This window comes from Pteropus alecto, unplaced genomic scaffold (genome assembly GCF_000325575.1).
Source record: "Pteropus alecto unplaced genomic scaffold, ASM32557v1 scaffold10, whole genome shotgun sequence".
NCBI lineage: Eukaryota > Metazoa > Chordata > Mammalia > Chiroptera > Pteropodidae > Pteropus > Pteropus alecto.
The window spans coordinates 9,937,042-9,956,489 of NW_006431210.1; the positions used below are offsets into that span (position 1 = coordinate 9,937,042).

The 19,448-nt window shown below is 37.5% G+C and overlaps 1 protein-coding gene across 1 annotated transcript in view; it reads left to right on the forward strand.

The window, feature by feature from the left end:
- Window positions 1-6,317: 6,317 nt before the first annotated feature.
- Window positions 6,318-19,448, forward strand: part of GOLGA4 (golgin A4) — a 93,343-nt gene continuing 80,212 nt past the window's right edge. Inside the window, exons 1-2 of the mRNA XM_025039346.1 lie at window positions 6,318-6,734; window positions 13,851-13,940. Of these exons, the coding sequence (XP_024895114.1) occupies window positions 6,663-6,734; window positions 13,851-13,940 (162 nt within the window). The 5' untranslated portion in view covers window positions 6,318-6,662. The remainder of the gene's footprint in view (window positions 6,735-13,850; window positions 13,941-19,448) is intronic.

Here is a 19,448-nt window from a genome sequence, read left to right on the forward strand (position 1 = left end):
CTTTCCCTGGTTTTATCTTTTCAGAATGTCATATAAATGGAATCACATGTACCTATGGCTTCTTTTGAGTCTGGCTTCTTCCACTTAGCCAAACCCGAGATCTATTCAGGTTGGTAGGTATCAAGAGTTTGTTCTTTACATTTTAGCGTACTATTTCATGGTATGCACAATTTGTTTATCTCTTCACTGGCTGAAAAACACATGGGTTTTAATAATTTGTCTTTCAAGGAATTTGTCCACTTTTTTACATTGTTGAATTTGTTGGCCTAAACTTATTTATAATATTTTTTATAATATCTGTAGAATCTATGGCGATAGCCTCTATTTAATTCCTGATATTGATAATCAGTGTTTTTCTTTCTTTCATTGAGTATTCTTAGGGACTGATCAATATTATTCTTTTCTAAGAACCACATTTTAGCTTTTTGGTTTTTCTCTTTGTTGGTTTGTCTGTTTCCTATTTCATTGATTTTTTTTGTTCTTATCTTTATTTCATTACTTCTACTTACTTCAGTTTTAATTTTCTTTTTCCTAACTTTTTAAGGTGGAAGCTTAGACTATTGATTTACAATTTTTTTCTTTCCCGACATAAACATGTAATACTATAAATTTTCTTCTAAGCACTGCTTTAGCTGCACCTCCCAAACTTTGATATGTTCTGTTTTTATTTTCATTCATGTAAAACATTTTGTAATTTCCTTGTGTTTTGTCCTTTGATGCACCAGTTATTTGGAAGTGAGCTGCCTAATCTTCAAGTATTTGGGGAGTTTTCTAGATATCTTCTTTGTTACTGATTTCTAATTTAATTTCGTTGTGGTCAGAGAATATGCTACATTATATTAATCCTTTGAAATTTATTGAGACTTGTATTATGAATTAGCATAATAAGATAGAATAGAATTAACATTCTATCTTGCTGAATGTTCCATGTCTACTTAAAACGGATGTATATTCTACAGTTGTTGAGTGTAATTTTTCAAAAAGATCGATTAGACGAAGTTGGCTGACCTAAATCCTCTATATTCTTATTGACTTTTTGTCTACTGGTCTACTTGTTCTGTTGAGGAAAGAGGTATGTTAAAATCTCCAACTATAATCGGTGGTTTTAATATCTGTCCTTTCAATTCTGATTGTTTTTGCTTTATGATTTTGAAGCTCTGTTATTATATCGATACACACTTAAGGTAATGTTTCCTTGACGAGTTAACCCTATTATTATTTTGAAATGTCCTTTTTTATTTGTGTAATACTCCTATCTTGAAGTTTACTTTATTTATTAATATTGTCATACTAGTTATCCTATGATTCATGCTTGCCCAGTGTTAATAGATTCTCTAGAGCACTGTTCAGGTGTGCTTCCAGGACTGAGACCTTCATTCCCCCTGCTTGCTATTAGTGTGGCTGCAGATGGCTCACAGCTATCTGTATTGCTTTAGCTGAAGGTAGCTGCCTTGCAAAAGGGTATCACATCCCCTACTTCTCTTCCCACTCTCCCCGCCCCAGTTCCAACAAATCTCCTGTAAGCAACTTTCAGTTTGTGACCAAGGGAACTTGATTCGTGATACATGGTCTATCCTTTTCTATGCTTTTGCTATTAACTTATCTGTGTCTTTATACTTAAATTGCATCTCTTATAAACAACATATAGTTGGATTATGCTTTTCTATTCATTATGACCATCTCTGCCTTTTCATTGATTTAATCAATTTACATTCAATGTAATTTTGATATGATTAGGTTTAAGTCTACTGTCTCGCTCTGTGTTTTCTATTTGTCAGACTGTTCTTCGTTCTTTTTTCTTTCTATTACTGCCTTCATTTTGATTACTTGAGTATTTTCAGGATTGTATTTTACATCTTCTATAAGACTTTAACATATCTTTCATTTTATTGTTCCTTTTTTTTTTTTTAGCAATTGTTTTAGGCATTATAATATGCATCCTTAATTTAGGCTAACTTGAATTCATATTATATCATTTCACATATAATGTAAGAATCTTACAACAGTATACTTCCATTTACCCACATTTTGTCCTTTGTGCTTTTGTTGTCATAGATTTTACTTCTTTGTATGTTAAAAACCCCACAATATAGGGTCATTATTTTTGCTTTAAATAGTCAAGTTGGTTTTAAAGACATTAAGAGAAAAAAATAGTCTTTCATATTTATTTACATATTTACCATTTGGGAGCACGTCCTTCCCTCCCATATATCCATCTAGTGTCATTTCTTGAGTACTTCTTGTAGTACACATTTGCTGGTAAGAAGTTTTCTCAGCTTTCCTTCTTCAGAAAATATCTTTTTTTTTTTGCTTTCATTATGGATGGATACTTTCCCTGGCATTTTTGTTTGTTTGTTTCAGTATTTTAAAGATGTTGTTCCATGGAGTCATTATTTTATTGTTCTGTATATAACATTTCTTTTCTCTCTGGCTGTTATGGAAGGTCTTCTGGCCGTTAGGAAGAATAAAGTGACATATTTTCAATTCTCGAAGGAGACTTTGAAGAGAACAGGTATGGAGCACTGATGTCTACCATAGTATCTACTGCTAGAAGCTCAGGCCTCTTTCCATGTGGTGTTATTCTAGCCTAATAACTCAGAGTAGGATCAATGGAAAATTAAGAAATACTGAGTCTCTAAGACGGCCTGGATGGAGAAAGAGAATGGGCCAACCTCTGTGGGTTAGGGTGGAGTTTTCCTAAAGGTCGATAGAGATTTGCACTGAAGAAGTTAGAGGAGAATGCTTCTATAAGGGGTGCCTATGGACAGCACCAGGGAACAAGATTCAGGTCTGGGAATGGATAATTTCAAGTTATGTCATATGAAGGATAAAACTTTTGCAGAATTTTTTTCTGCAAGGAAAGCAAGATTAATTCAATTGATACGTGTGTGGGTAGGAAGTTTGGGATGGTGTTAGAGAATGCTGGAAAGGGATGATAATAACACATGAGCAGCATTATCAAGGGTAGACAAGAAAGAAGAGGAAGAAGGGTACAAAGTCATGGAGGTATATTCTACTGATTAAGACTTTTACAACTACTATGTGTAACTTGTGGACTAAAAAAAAAAAAAGAAAGAAAGAAAGGAAAGGAGGTATACAAAAGCCAGATGTGTCAGGGAACCACAAGTTAATTTGACATTTCTGGAGCTTTGAAGTGTGAAGGGTAGAGAGGGTATAGCAAAAGAGAAAGCAGGATCCAGGCCGCTGAGGGCTTGTTGTACTGTCTGGGAATCTGAACAGTGTCCTGCAGAACAAGGAGGCCACTGGTGGAGTTTCAGCAGTAGAGTGACATCAGCTCTGGAGAAAATGGATTGGAGAGAAGCAAATATGGAAACTGGGAGATCATTTAAGTGGTGAGAAATAACGAAGACTGAAACTAGTGGCAGGGGAATAGGAAAAAGGGTGGATTTGAGAAATATTTCAGAGTAAAAGTCATGGGACTTGGTGATTCTCTGGATATGGGTGAAGAATGAGAGAAGGATGTTTTGACTGACTTTCAAACTTTTAGGTTGGGTAACTGAGCAGATGGAGGTGACACCAGCCAAGGCAGAACACAGGGATGATAAACTTTTGAAGAAGAGAACATGCAGGAGTGTGAGAGGAAACACAGAAGGGGCAAATCTGATATTGTCAGGGATGGGTTCAATAGTGGAGGATTTCAGTTTTAGATACATTGTATTTGAGTTGCCAATTAAGTTGTCTAATAGTTGTTCAATAGTTGAATGTATTAAGACTAAGTAATTCTGTAGAAATTTAGCGTCGGGCTTTGTACGAGGCACTGGCTGAATTGTATGACAGACACGGTTCTCACCCTCCCAAAGCTGAGAGCCTATTGGAGATGCTATAATCTGGAGCTCAGGAGAGAGATCTAGGCTAGAGCTATCAATGTATAGAGAGTGTTACTAGAAAGAAGAGAAGGAAACTCTTAGAATTTATGAGCATTATTTACTATGAGCTATAGTCTATGCATATCATCTCATCTAAGCTTCATGACATTTCTACGAAATATTCAAATGTTACCGATGAGGAAAATGAAGCACAGAGAGCTGAAACTCAGAGATTGCAATCTGGCCTTTGGCCTGAATTTTATTCTATTTTGCTGCAGTGATTTAAAAAGACCTCTAGATGTGTTCGCACTATCTAGTTTGTTACTTTCTCTCATCTTCTACTGTCTTATACCGTATGTGTTCACTCGTAACATTTTTGCTCCCTTTAGGCATTTGACTTTGTACTATGTGGTTTACCTAAGTGCCAAAGGTCACAGGGCGAGAAAATGGCTGAGTTCTACTTGAACCAAAATCTGGGTGACATCAAAGTCTATGCTCTTTGCTGTTATGCTGTACTTCTGTGGATGGCAGAAGAAAGTGTGTTGTGTGGTGATGCACAAGGGCTGATGGATGTTTGTGGTCAGAAAGTAGAAAATTACAGTTAAAGATCTCAGCTGCAATTGGTTCTTTTGGCTAGTAGTCTTTTCTGACATACTATTTTCCTATCTAAGGCTTAGAAAGGAACTTGATAATATATATAATACTGTTTTCTGAAGCATTGTCCCTAGTGATTATGTTATTCTGAAATTTTCCTGAAATATGTAGGTAGGATGGTATCTGCCATGGGAAGGGTGAAAGAATGATAATTAGGTTTGGTCTGTAATTATGAAGATTGCTTCCTTGTCATAAAAAAGATAGACACTAATTCTACTGGAGAGATAAATTCATGAGGCTTCTGGTCATTATGATCAGATGCAAGCCCATTTCAAACGTCCTTCTGTACTGCAGTGAGGTGTGATGGTCCTTGAGCAGCTTGTTGGAGACGAGTTCAAATTATTAACATGGAACATTGAGGCAGGCAGAGTGCTCTGGCTGGGTTGGTGCAGGACACTAAGTGGGCCAAGGCAAGAGCTTTCAGAAGGTGGTGATTTGCATCCAAGAGTGGATGAAGAATTAAGAGTAACTTATAGGTTTAATTAAGAACAAACAATGAATGTTAATTTGCAGAGACCTGAAGCCGAATGGGGCTGACCATGGGAGGCTTAATGTTCCAACAAAATTGTGGTTAAACATGATAGTTTCAATCTTGTCCCTTCTTCCTCAATTTTTGGTGTCATAGCAAGGCTTTTTTCACATAACTAGCCCTCTTCCGGTCTTTTTCTTTCTCTAAGTGCTATATCAAATCTCTTCTTATTCATTTGTTTATTATTTATTATGGCCTGCTTGCATAGGGCCCAGATATATACATAATACACAAATATATACATATATGTATAAATATAACTGGTGACCTTGGATTTATATGTGAATGTTGGGCTGAAGATGCGTATCAGGCATCTGGAGTCTGGGAGCAGCCGAAGGCCCATTGAACTTTACAGTCTTAAGAGAAAAGGACTCCTGGAAAAAAAAAAGAAGCTCTTGTTAATTATATAGGTGTTTACCATGAGATAAGAGAGGATTTAGCTCAGTTGTCAATTCAGTATTCAGACCAGGCCCTGCTCTGGCTCTAATACACTTAGGGATCAGGCTATGGAATCTTAGAGAGCAACTTGCCCCTATAATTAATTGCTAAATAAAATGTGAAGATCAGCATATACTGCCAGGTTCTGATACCTGAGGCAATATGAAGCAATGTGGTATAGCATGTAGGTTGATGAGATAGATGAGGGTTCACTGACCACCAAAGTGCAGGGTGTTGAATGAATTAGGCACATAAACATTAAACTATTAGGATAACTGCAGGTGCTAGAGGTAAATGTGGACTCCTTAGGAATCTGTGTCTTCCACCAGGGTGTGAATTCTAACATCCCCAAGGACCTGACACTTAGACTGCTCAAGATTTTTTGAATAAGTGATAATATATACGATTTTGGTGAAATTAAAAAAAATAAAGGCAGATGTCCAAATGATTGAGATCTTTGCACTATCAGCGTGAAATATTTGGACCCTGGGAGCTTCCTCATGTTAGCAGCAGGATTACTAGACGCTCAAGATACAAAATTCTAACCACAAATACTGAAAAAAGTACACTATCCTTCAGAGCCCTTGGCAGGTTCCCTGAATGTCCCTTCTCCCACCCACGACGCTTATACAGGCGGGTCTTCACTGTGGCCTGCTAGCCCCGCAGTAGCAGCAGCACCTTCCCCGCCTGACTTCTTAGTGCCCAAGCGAGTCAGCTTGGTGCTCAGAGCAGCCCCCCACCCCCGGTCCCGCTCCAAGCGCAGCTCTGCACGCACCGGGTTTGGGCAGCGCAGAGCGCTGCGCCGTCCTTCGCGCTCCCGCGTTCGTGCGCGACGCCTCGAGCGCGCATGTGCCGGCCCGATTCCGTGCTTGTTCCCTACCGCGCCCCGTAGGGCTCCCTCGGCGAGCTCCACGTAGGCCGCGCAGGCGCCTTTGGCACACCGCTCACCTGCTGCCGTTGTCGCCGCCGCCGCCGCCGGGGCTGGATGGGGGGCCGAGGCCAACCAGTGGCACCCACGAGAAGGAGACGCGGCGGCGGCGACGCCGACACCCGTAAGATAAGAGTCCCGATCCGGCCGCGAGCCCCAGGAGCAGGCAGCGAGGCCCGGCCCCCGCGGTCCCTGCTGTAGAGAAGCCGCCGACGGTGCCGCGGCTGGGTCTCCCTGGGCGCTCGCCCCTCAGGTCTCACTCACACTCAGGACCCCGCGCTGCGCCATGTTCAAGAAACTGAAGCAAAAGGTCAGCGAGGAGCAGCAGCAGTTCCAGCAGGTGCTGGCCTCTACTCAGGTACTATGGCTGCCGTTCTCCCCGAGTTCCCGATACCCCTTGACCCTCGCTCTGGGGCAAAAAGGAGGGGAGGTTCTTCCATGACCCTTGACCTCTAACCTGAGGATTCCTCCAAACTCTGCACTGGGTACGAGCTCAGGTTGGTGCAGGTCCTTCGTGACTCCCGATCCGGGTCCCCATCCCCAGGCTCGGCTCAGGGGAGTGGATGGGAGTGGCTGGATCCTTCGTGTATCTGACCTCTGTTAGAGTTTTCCCCTAATTCCCGACCCCGGCCTGAGAACAAGTGAGAAGGGCTCCAATCTTGCATGACTTTTGACTCATATCTAGATTCTCCCACCCAGGCGAGACCCCAACGCAGGAATAAGGGCGAGATGGGAAAACCTGGGTCCCTTGTAATATCTGATCTCTTGACCGAAGTCGCCTCTTTTGTCCCCAACCCGAGATTGAGTACCGAGGGACCAGGATCCCGCAGGATTCCTGATCCCTGACAGAAGTCTGATTAATTCCAAACTCTGGTCCAGGGGTAAGGGCCGGGGGTTGAGCCATTCAAGGCCAGGCTGCTTGCGGGAGCGTTGGGACGCGAAAGAGGTGGTAGTGTGGCCGGCGTCCAGCGCCTGAGGCTGTCACGAGTTAGTCACTTGGCATAACTTGGTTGATCCCGGACAGCCAGAGGGGCTGACACTCTGAGGCTCGCTGGGGTTGTGCCTGTCCACAACTAGGCTTGTACTTCTTCAGGAGTTTTGTTAATGTGGTTTTTCACGGATGCTGTTGCTTCAGGAAATGACAGTTTCCAGGAAAAAGGGGGCGTGTTAGTGTTAATTTAAAGAAACAGTCCTTAAGCATCAGTGAATATTTGTATGTTTTGGTGCTGGCAGCACGTGGTCTTTTCAGTGAAAATAATGGTTTCTACTAAATTTCTTCCCAACCTTTCTGTATCTCAACAGATTGAGCACAACTCTCTTAATTTTAGTTTCTACAGGAAGTCTGAGTTTTGACTAATTTGGAGGCATCTCTAATACATTTTATAACATAACATTTATCTTACATAATTTATAAACAACTATTAAACATCTTATTAACAACTATTAAGCAGATATTACATTGAGTTTGTTCTAAACTATGAATTGAAGTTGTTCTCTTTAAAGCTTGTATAGAGTTAAAACAGCTCTTGAACTACATTGGAACATGACAGTGAAGGCTTTTTAATTCTCCGAAGTAAAATGTAAATAGTGACTAAAATTTAAGAAGTAAATATTTTACTTTTCATACTATTCACTGCTTTTCTGACTTTACAAAACACAGTTATTTAAGAAACAGAAAAAACTTAAAAGTGAGGTAGAGATGAAGAATGTGGGGAAACAGGCGTGTTAGCAAAAGTAAGGCACTTAACATTTGGGAATGTATAAAGTATCGTTGATCCAGGACTCCACCTCTAGAAATTTATTCTAAGAAAATTTAGTATGTATTAAAAGATTTAGCCACACGGATTTTCATTTCAATGTTGTTTTAATAGTTAAAAACTGGCTAAAAAATTGTTCAACGATAGAAAGAGAAAGTTGTATCAGGAAGTCGATTATTCTGCAGCCTTAAAAAAATGTCGTTTATTGGATTCTTACTATGTTCCAGGCATTTTGCTTAGTATTTTATGTGCATTATTTTATTTAATTGTCACTTAAACCAAGAGGTTGATAATCTCTTATACATGAAGGAGTGAGGCTCAAAGAGGTTAAGTTGCTTAATATCACACTGCTAGTGTTAGCGCCTACAGAAAAGTATTATTAACATGCAAAATAATTGTGTTAAGAAGCAGATTAAAAAGCGTATGAACTCAATTTTGTAGGGCAAAATATGTACATGTCTATATACAAACAGTGAAAATAGTTTAAGAAGATTATACTGTAAGGTGCTGGTGAAATATTATGAGTATATTTTTTCTTATTTGTATTTAGTTTTTCTTCATGGAAATTGCTTTTGTGCATTAACAAAGGTTGTTTTTAGAATAATATTAAAAAAAAGCTAGTTGCAAACTAAGACATTAGAGCTCTCCCAGTTTGGATAGGGCGATGCCTCTGGTGAGACTCCATTTGGATCAAATAAAATTACTTTGTGTACAAAAGATTTAAAGCAATCCTCTTTGATAATATGTCTATTTACCCAGAATGCCAAAGGAAATCGTTAGTGATCAACTACTGACAGAAACTTGATTCTCTTCTGGTCTCAGGTTCTCAGCTATTCAGTTGAGTAGTTGTGGATTGTTTTCAGAGTTAAGGGTTAAAGATTTCATTCAGGCATGAATTAAAAACAAAACAAAAAGCCTTTTTTGATTACAATCCTTTTTGCAACAGATTACACAAATTGTTCTCTTAAGCAAAGAATTTTGAATTCGTATATTATAGTTTCTTCATTTTTAAGTGTAAATTATTTTGTGATGAAGGCACCATGCCCTCGAGAGTTTAATAGGGTGTGTAAGGCAGTTTCCTTTTACCCACTCAGGAGGATTTGTTTGTTCTTGGTCTAGGTTGAAATTTTTCCCTCAGATCGTTGAATTATTTCTCTCTTATGTGTATTGCAGCTGAGAAGTCTAATTCTAAGCCTGTTTTTCCTTCATTAGTAGTTAACCCGATATTTTAATCATCTCTTTTTTCCTTGGTTTTAAAACATTTCCGGTTTCCTTTTTTTCCTTCCTTTTTTTAGCCCCTCTCCCCTTTTAAAAAAATTTTGTTTCTGGATAGATCATTTGTGTATCTTAACTTTTTTTTATGCTGAGCAGTGCAAGTAGGTGGGATCAGCTATTTTTTTTAATGAAAGAATTAATTAGGTCAGAAAATGTGATATCTTATGTTACAAAGGTTAAATTTTTTTAAACTTTTGTTTTAGAGATGTCTCTGTGTGAAATGGTTTAATTAATTAATTGATTAATTAATTTAACTCTAGGTCTGAGTGGCAAAAAATTTGAGAAACAATGGTCTAAATAATACTAAATGGATGAAGGAATCAGACCTGTGTGTTAACCCAGATCTTGCAGTATGCAACCTGGGCAAGCCACATGAGTATTCCGAGCTTCTTATTTTCTCATCAAGAAATTGGGGATGATACTATCTGTCCTGCTTACCTTTCAGATTGGTTGTGAGGATCAACAGAGATAAAGTATTTGAAAGCATTTGTAATTAGAGCACTTATTTATTTAACAAGCCTGTGGAGGTGTAAACCTGGGTGTTGCATTTGCCTTGAAGGGTAAATGTAGTCTCTATACCATGGAGTTGAGCGACAAGTACACCTAGTATGGTGGTAGTATGCACAGGGTATTGTGGCTGCACATAGGAAGACATTTCTGGAGAGGGTCAGGGTGACATCTGAGTAGGATCTTGATGATGAAAAGTCATGGTATGTAAGGACAAGGCATTCAAGGCTTATTATTCCTAAAGGTGATTGTATTAGTTTTCTAATGTTGCATAATAACCCAGTTATTATCTCATAATCCATATGTCAGAAGTCTGATAATGGGGTGACGGAGTGACTAGGTTCTCTGCTCAGGATCTCACAAGGCTAAGATCAAGGTATTCTTCAGACTGTGTTCTTATCTGGAGCTTAGAGTCCTCTTCCATGTTCTTGTGGTTGTAAAATTTAGTTCTTTGTAGTTGTAGAACTGACGTCTTTATCCGGCTTTTGAAGGGGACCACTTTTAGCACCTAGAGCTGCCTGCAGTTCCTTGCTACTGGACCCCTGTAGACATTTTGCTTTCTTTAGGACAGCGGGAGTACATTTCTCTGCTTTCTGCCTCTGCACTCATATTTCAAGGGCTTGTGTGATCAGGTTGGACCCATTCAGATAATCTCCTTTTGATTAATTCAGAGCCAACTGATTAGTAACCTTAAATATGCCTGCAAAAGCCCTTTTGCTGTGTAAGGTCAGCTAATCAGGGGAGTGATAGCATATTCACAAGGCAAGGGTCATTTGGAATCATCTTAGAAGTCTGCATGCTGCATTGACTAAAAGGGTCTTTCTTATACTGAAATTGAGGCCTGTAGTCTCATAATAATGATAATAGTCAGCAATAAAAGTGTTAATTGTGAGCCTGGATATAACCATCAGGTTTCTTGACAAATAGCTTAGAACTCTGTCTTAAGATTTTTCATGGCTATGAAAATTAATTGGACCAAGTTTAGTCTGAATGAATCTTAAATTCTTTTATATTTTGAAGTTAGGATAGCTCATTAAAGATCCAGGACCTTGGGATAAATGCCCAAGTACAGTTAGTTTTTTATGCATGTTTTATACTTCACAGTCACATCCATTCCCTCACGGGATCCTACTCTTGCAACTGCAGAGGAAGACCTACAAGTCATCAGGCCAAGCCTTGCCAGGTGGTACTGCTTTACTGAGGACAATATGTTTCAGAACCTGTTCAAATTTATAAACCTCAACATTTGATTTTGCTGGTTTATCTAGAGCTGATTGGGCTGTCAGTTACTGATTAGGCCCACATGAGGCCAAGATAAAAAGACATAGTGCCAATTTTTAAAATTCACAGTGGGGGTGTACTTTTCAAGTGATTGGAAGGTCACTGTCTTGAGTAGCCCTTTCCTGGCATCTGGCATTTGGAAAGCTGAATCACTAACCCTAAGATCACTTGGTGATGATGGAATCGAAGCAGAGAGGGTTGGTCAAGAGCTATTTCCTCTAGCCTAGTAGTACTTTGTTTAACTTTTTGCCTCCTCAGTGGCCCGTTTATTAAAGGAGATATTACACACAACCATTGCAAAGCAGATAGAAATGGAGCTCTTCCCTCTCATAGTGGCAGGCTTTAACGCATCTATAGCTCTTGAAGCTGGGATGGTTTGAAATTCATGGCTCTGCGTTTAGGAAGGGTTTATTGAATTTCTCTCAACTTCAGTGAAAACTATTTCTAAAGTGCTGGGTAGACACTGTCCAATTACTGTGCTTTCCCTTCCCATTTTCTAAGCACAATATTAACTTCTAGTCATACATTTTCTAGACATTAAAATATTGACAAGGCTTCAGCTTTATTTCACATTCAACCATTTTCTTGTTTAAAATTTTAAGACCTTACTGTTTTGTTTTTATCCTAGGAAAGGGTATCTTATTCCTTAAGGTAACTTCTGCATGTAGGTAATTTCATCTATCACTTGTTGATTTTTCTGGTTCATCTTTTAGGAGGTATATGTGAGCTGAAATTCTTAGTTGTAAGCAACAGAATTCAGTCTAGTTAGGTAAGCAGAAAAGGAATTTATTAAAGAATATTTGGTAGCTTACAGAATTTCCAGAAGGGCCTGAAAGTCTGGGCAGGTTGCCATGCTCAGCCACGCAGAGCGGACTGTACTAACAACAGTATTGTAGCTGCCTCAGCTTGGTACCAGCATTGCATCTTCCACTACACAGCTCTTGTACACGAATGCATGATGCTGTCTCCATGATCGTCAGCTGATGGACTTTAATTATGCGTATTTATTTTTCTCACATCACTCATTTATGACTCATAGTCTCATGTGGGTGTGTTCATTGATGGAGCATAGGTCACCTGCCCTAGATGCAAAGACGACTGGATTAGTGAGTTTTCAGAGTTCTAACTTTGGCCTTTTAAGAGATATTTATAAAAAAAGGATATTAAACTTCTATCGCATTTTGTTGATGTTTTCCTTCTCCTCTCAATTAAACTTTTAATTTTGATTTCTGCTTTTGGCATAAAAATCTCTCCTATTCAGACATTATGGAAATAGACCCTCATATTTTCTTTTATATTTCAATTTTTTAAAGATCATTTAAATCTTTAATATAGCTTAAGTATGAACTAAGGATCTGATTGATGTCCTTCCATCCATATACATGGTCATTTGTCCCAACACCATGTATTGGGTATCTTGTCTTGATTAGAAATGTTACGCTTATTTTAAACTAAATCTGTATATGTGTGTATGTTTATATATGTGTGTATATAGAGTATTTGTATGTGTGTGCACTATTCCTCATGACCTCTCTTTTCTCGCCTAGCCATGACTATGGGCCTGTTTGACAGATCAGGGTTCCATTTGTTCAATCACTCATTTATTTACCAAATATTTATTAAATGCCTTTTATTTATTTAGAGCTGTGCACACTACAAAAGGGTAAGGCATCAAAACTTATTTCTATGTGTGGATGAGTTCAGACCTATTTTGTTATGGGTGAGGGAGAGTCTTGAAGTTTGGGCTTTAAACTTTTAGGACTGTTTTTAGCTCACCTCGAGTAGACCTTAAACTCCTAGTTTAAATTTTAGGCCCTTTCTCTAGAAGGTTTTTATACTGAGGATATTAGGAGTCAGGATGTCCTTTATAGCAGCAGTCTTTAACCTTTTTGGCACCAGAGACTGGTGGTCCTATAGGAATCTAATGCCTGATGATCTCAGATGGAGCTGAGGTGGTGATGCTAGCGCTGGGGAGCAGCTGCAAATACAGAGGAAGCTTTGCTTTCTCACCAGCCACGCACCTCCTGCTGTGTGGCCCAGTTCCTAACAGGCCATACACAGATACCAGTCTCCAGCTCCAGGGTTTGGGGACTCCTGCTTCATAGGGCTGAATGGACTGGCATCTCAGTATCTAGTTGTGGCATGTAAGGTAGGCTCAAAGCAGGCCCTTTACTAGAGAGATGTTTACTAGAGAGATGTGCATTTCATAGTATTGAGTGTTAGAGCTAGAAGGCACCTTAAATATTGAATTGACAACCTTATTTTTTGCTATGTACTTTTAATTTTTGAATAATTTTTATATACAGGAAAGTTACAAAGATAGTACAGAGAATGTTCATATACTCCTCACCTGGTTTCAGTTTTCCCTATTATCTTATTTTACCAGCACAACCTTATTTTATAGATGAAGACACATAGCCCTCAAGAAATTCATTTAGTTAAGATCATAGTTTTAGTTGGTGGTAGATTCAGACCAAGGACCCATTAGGTAGCCTGGGACTGGATTATGTTTTACTTATCCTTTTCTGTTTTTCATATATTTGCTCTTTTCTTTCGTTGGGTTCTTTGGTCATTGACTGAGAGAAGGACTACCCAGCACATAGTGCACTAGTCAGTATAGTCTTTCTAAGTCATTCAATAATTTTTGACTCTAGGCTTCCTCCAACTCTTCAATGCCAACGAGAACCAGAAGCAGGACATCTTCATTTACAGAGCAACTTGACGAAGGTACACCCAATAGAGAGGTAAGTTTGGAATTTCTACTTTAGTAAACCTTTCACAAGAAGCTTATTAGTCTAAAATGGAATGCTACGGTTTATAACAAAATGGGAAATTATTTTGACAGGTCAGATATTTAATTCTTATGTATTTATTAATGACATAGTTGTCTTTTTTCCCTAAATGGTAGTTATGCTTTTATAAAGTGTGTTTTCTTTGAGAATCTTAATTTGAGAGGGCAATATACTCTGCCTTTAATGTTTTAATTTTTCAGAATAATTTGAAAACAATTTGTTCAACATAACATCATCATGTGGGGAAAAGTCCTATAATTTCAAGCTAGTAATTGGAAACTGAAGTAACTTTACTTATTCCATGTGACTTACAGCTGGCACCATAGCTCAGATTAGGTTTTTTCCAACCTTTTAAAAATCTTTCTATGAAGTTTGACACAGGTACAGAAAAGAAGGTAAAACATAAATGCACAAATTAGTGAATTATTTCAAAGGAACACTATAGTGCTGCTTTACCCCCACCCTCCATCCCCAAAGATTACCATCTTCCTGACTTTTTGGTATTTGCATCCTTCCTTTTGTTTATAGTACCACTTAAATATGCTTTCTGTTGTAAACATTGAGGTTAAACTGGTTGTCTGTAGTTTTATAATTTACTATTGTAAATTGTGCTGCTGTGAACATTATTGTACATTTCTTTTGGTACACAGGTATTTGCATTTCTTTGGCTAGGTGCTTAAGAGTAGAATCACTGGGTCAAAGGGTATACATAATTTTAACACCTTAGAAGATAATGCCCGTTATTTCTCAGAATAGTTGTAAAAACGTTACCTCCCTACTAGTTATCAGAGTTGCTGTTTGCTCTACATCTTTGCTAGTCTTTTTAATTTCAGCCATTCTGGTGGGTGCATAGTATTTTCTTACTGTAGTTTTAATTTGCATTTCTATGATAACATTTTTCATTTGTGTATTGGCCATTTGATATCTTCTGCTGTGAAGTGCTCGTTTAAGTCTCTTGTTCATTTTTCTATTGGTTTGTCTTTTACAGATTTGTGGGAGTCCTTTTTTTTATATAATGTGGATAGTTTTTTGTTGGCTATATGCAGATATCTTCGTCCACTCTGTGGCTTGCTTTTTATTCTCTTAATGATGTTCTTTGATGAACAGAATATTTTATTTTGTGGCTAATATTTTTTGTTTCTTATTAAAGAATTTTTTCTGACCCGTAGAATATTTTCCTGTATTATCCTGTTTTACTCTTCACATTTGGATCTATATTCCATTTATAAATGATTTTTTTCTCAGTATGGTGTGATGTAGGAATCAAGTTTCACCCCTCCCTCTCATGGTTTTCCAGCTGTCCCATTCTTTCCACACGGCTCTATTGTGCTACTATTTTTCAGAAATTAAGTGTCTATATTTGAGCGATTTTGTCTCTGGGCCCTCTTTTCTATTCTGTTTGCTTTGGTTTTGATTAGATTACCACACTGTCTCAATAACTATAGTTTTATATTATATCGTGCCGTCAGTGAGCAGGTCTTCCCCGTCTTAATTAGCTTGTGCCGCTATAACAAAATTCTATAGATTGAGTGGCTTAAACAACAAACATTTAGTTCTAGAGGTTGGGTAACCTAAGATCCATATGCTAGCAGATTGGGTGCCTGGTGAGGATCTTCTTCCTGGTCTTCAGATAGCTGTCCTCTCATTATATCCTAGCATAGCCTTTCCTTGGTGCATGCACCTAGGGAAGAGCTGGAAGGGTGGGAGGAATGTGGGAGACAGCTTTCATGTCTCTTTTTTTATAAGTGGCATAAATTCCATTATGAGGGCCCCATCCTCATGACCCCATCTAACTACTTCCCAAAGGCTCCACCTCCAAATACCATCATATTAAGGTTTAGGGCTTTGACATATCAGTTTTGGGAGACAGAAACGTTCAGTCTACCTTTTTCTTCTTTGATGTCTTGGTTATTCTTATTCCTTTCCATAGAAATTCCATATACATTTTTGAATCAGATTTTTAAGTTTCACAATAAAAAACTCAAAACAAAACAAAATACAAACAATGACAACAAAACAAACCTACAGAGATTTTTATTGGGATTGCATCGACTATAGATTAGTTTGGAAAAGGTCTCAATATTACAAATCAAATCTTATAATCTTTTCAGTATTACAATTAGTATAGTACTACTGAGCATTGTACACAAACATTTATAATGCTGTTCTGTGGGATGGATTTCTAGGAATGGGGTAGTTGGGTCATAGAGTATATGGAAATTTAGAAATTTGAGAGATATTTCCAGATTGTCGCGATGAAGAAGACTTTAAAACAAAAAAATTTTAAACCTTTATTTAGTAGATGTTGATAGTAAAATAAATACTTTACGGTATAGTTTTTACACTCAAAATTAATGTCGTATGTATTGTGTCCTTCATGCATATATTTAAATGATCTGAGAAAGTTGTACAAAAGTATAAAGTATATGCATACTTTCTTTGAGGTCTCTTTTTTCGTGCATTATTTGCAATATTGCATTTCTTTAATGTTATGATTTCAAGTTTAATATTATTAAACTTAGTTTATACATGTAACCAATTTGAATGAAAGCCACAATACTGAGTATTACTATTTTTGCAATCAGTGTTAATGGCATCATTCCTATACTCGGTATATTCCTTGATATTATGGTAATATATTGGTTTACACACAATACAATTGAAATCCTGAAAGTAACTTGATTATTACTATTGTTTTTTAGAAAAGATTTATCTAGGATGCTTTAAAATGTTTTAATTGAGTATATCTTATGAAGTAATCTTTTCTGAAAGGGATGGTTGGAGCATTCTTTACAATAGGCTAAGTAAACTAAAGGTTTAGTGCCTCCAGCTTCCTTATAGGGATATAAAAAATCATCCATATGATTGTAGGCATTGAAGGCAAAGGAGTAGATTGAATTTGCATTGATCCTCAGGTCTGCAGATTTCTGGCGCTCTAGCCCTACCTCTTTCTGCACAAATGACAGATCTGTCCAGTTGAACATAGTACTCTTTCCTGGTGATGCTGGGCATCGCCTCATTATCCTCAGCATAGAGCTTCCTTTCCTTTTTGTTGCTTGATAAATCTTTTTTTGCTTCTCTAGAGTTAGGTGCTTTGGAGCAATGTAGAGTATAGGATCATGTTAAGGGCCCCTGTAAATTGAACTGTTTTTTAAATTTCATTTTTGGTCTTTTCATTGCTACTCTATAGAAATAAAGTTGATTTTTGTAAATTGAACTTGTATTCTGCAAACTTGCTGAACTTATGTATTAGTTCTAATAGTTATATAGCGGGTTACTTAGTATTTTCTATGTACAAGGTCATGTCATCTGCAGATAGAGGTAGTTTTACATCTTCCTTTAATCCGGGTGCCTTTTCTTGCATAATTGTCCTGGCTAGAACCTCCAGTACAACGTTGAACAGAAGTGGCAGGAGCAGATATAATTGTCTGGTTTCTGATCTTAGGTTGAAAATATTCAGTTTTTTTGTCATTAAGTGTGATGTAGCTGTGGGTGTTTAATAGATGTCCTTTATCATGTTGACGAAGTTCTCTTCCATTCTTAGTTTGTTGAGTATTCTTATTATGAAGCAGTATTGAATTTTCTTTGTATCTGTTGAGATGGAGATGTGGCTTTGATCTTTATTCTATTGATATGGTGTATTATATTAATTGGTTTTTGGATTTTATTTTTTAAATTTATTTATTTATCTATTTTTTTGTTTTTAGATTTTAAACCAACCTTTCATCCTGGGGCAAATTCCACTTGCTCGCGGTATATAATCTTATATTGTGGATTTGATTTGATAGTATTTTATGAGGATTTTTGTGTCTATATTCATAAGAGATATTGTTCTTTAGCTTTCTTTTTTTGTGGTGTCTGGTTTTGATATTAGGAAAATATTGGTCTAATAAATGAGTTGGGAAGTATTCCTGCTTCTTATATTTTTTGAGAAGGGTTTGTGAAGATTAGTATTAATTCTTTAAATGTTTGATATAATTTACCGAGGAAGCCATCTGATTCTGGGCTTTTCCTTGTGAGAAGCGTTTTGATTACTAATTCAGTTTCTTTACTTGTTATAGCTCTATTGAGATTTTCTCATTCTTTTTGAGTCAGTTTTGGTAATTGGATCTTTCTAGGAATTTTTGTGTCATTCAAGGTATACAGTTTGTTGGCATACAGTTTGCTCATAGTATAATCCTTTTTATTTCTGTAAATCTAGTAGTAATTTACCCTCATTCATTCTTGATATTAGTAATATGAGTCTTCTCACTGTTTTTCTCTGTCAGTCAAGCTAAAGATTTGTTGATCATTTTGAGGAACCAAGTTTTGGTTACACCTTATCGTTGAGTATGCTGAGTTGAGCATTATCAGAATTGGAGTGAGAAGTTGATCTGTGATGACTTATTTTTCTCAAGTGCTCTGGGACTTAGCAAAAATTCCTTGTGTCTGTATTGTTACTTTCCTGGTTTTCTGGCCTCATGGATGTTTTTGTCCATCTTTATTGGTCTTTTTCAGTGATGATTAGGATTACAGTAATTTAGTCACTTTGTCCTTTTTTACTGTCTTTTGTTTGTTTGAAGAGTTTTTGTGTAGTAGAAATATCCATACAGACAAAATAAGGCCTTAAGTTGTGGTTTTGAATTGAATTTGATCAAAATGGTATACCCACAGTCTGTACTAGGTATTTCCTTACCTGCTACTGCTGAACACAATTATATTCTTGTATCTTCTGCAGGGTTTATTATCATGAGTACTTCTTAAGGTCTACACTGTTGCAAATAAAAATGGAATGAGTGTTACATATGTAACAGTGTCTGGGAAGATAGAAACAGGAAATCCTCTCTTTAAGGTAGAGAGACTTATAGACTTCTTAAGGTACGAAAGTTTTTAAGGTCCCTTCCCTAATAGGGGATATATTAATTCATAAGAGATACATTAATTCATTACATACAGTGGATGCTAGTGGATGCCTTAGAGCAGGTCTTAGGACTTACTTTTCTCTTTGAACTCTCTTGTGAAGGACTGGGTGGGTTCTTTGATGCCAGAGATAGATTAAGTGCTACAAGCTCTAGGGGCTAAAGTGGGGCTCCCAGCACTGGTGAAAAGAAGTTGAAAAAAACTTTCGCTAACTGCTGCCTGGAGTTCTCTGTGGCCCATTAAAGAAGCTTCTGTCCCTAGGGAGGCGTCATGATCAAGAAATGAACCAAACCTCACATTGGCTTAGTGATTGAGTCTGAGATAACCCCTGTATTGCTGTAGGGCAGGAAACCCGAAACTAGGACTGGATAAGGAAGGATGAGCACAGAAGGAAGGAGAAAGATAATACTGTCTCAAAATGAGGCTGTACATAAAAATTCTAAAGCAAATGCTAAGAAGGCAGCTAAAAAACAGATATTGGAATATAAATTTATTTCAAATAAAATTAAAATAATAGAGTAATCTGGAAACAACTTTAAAATATGTATCTTTAGTAAGATA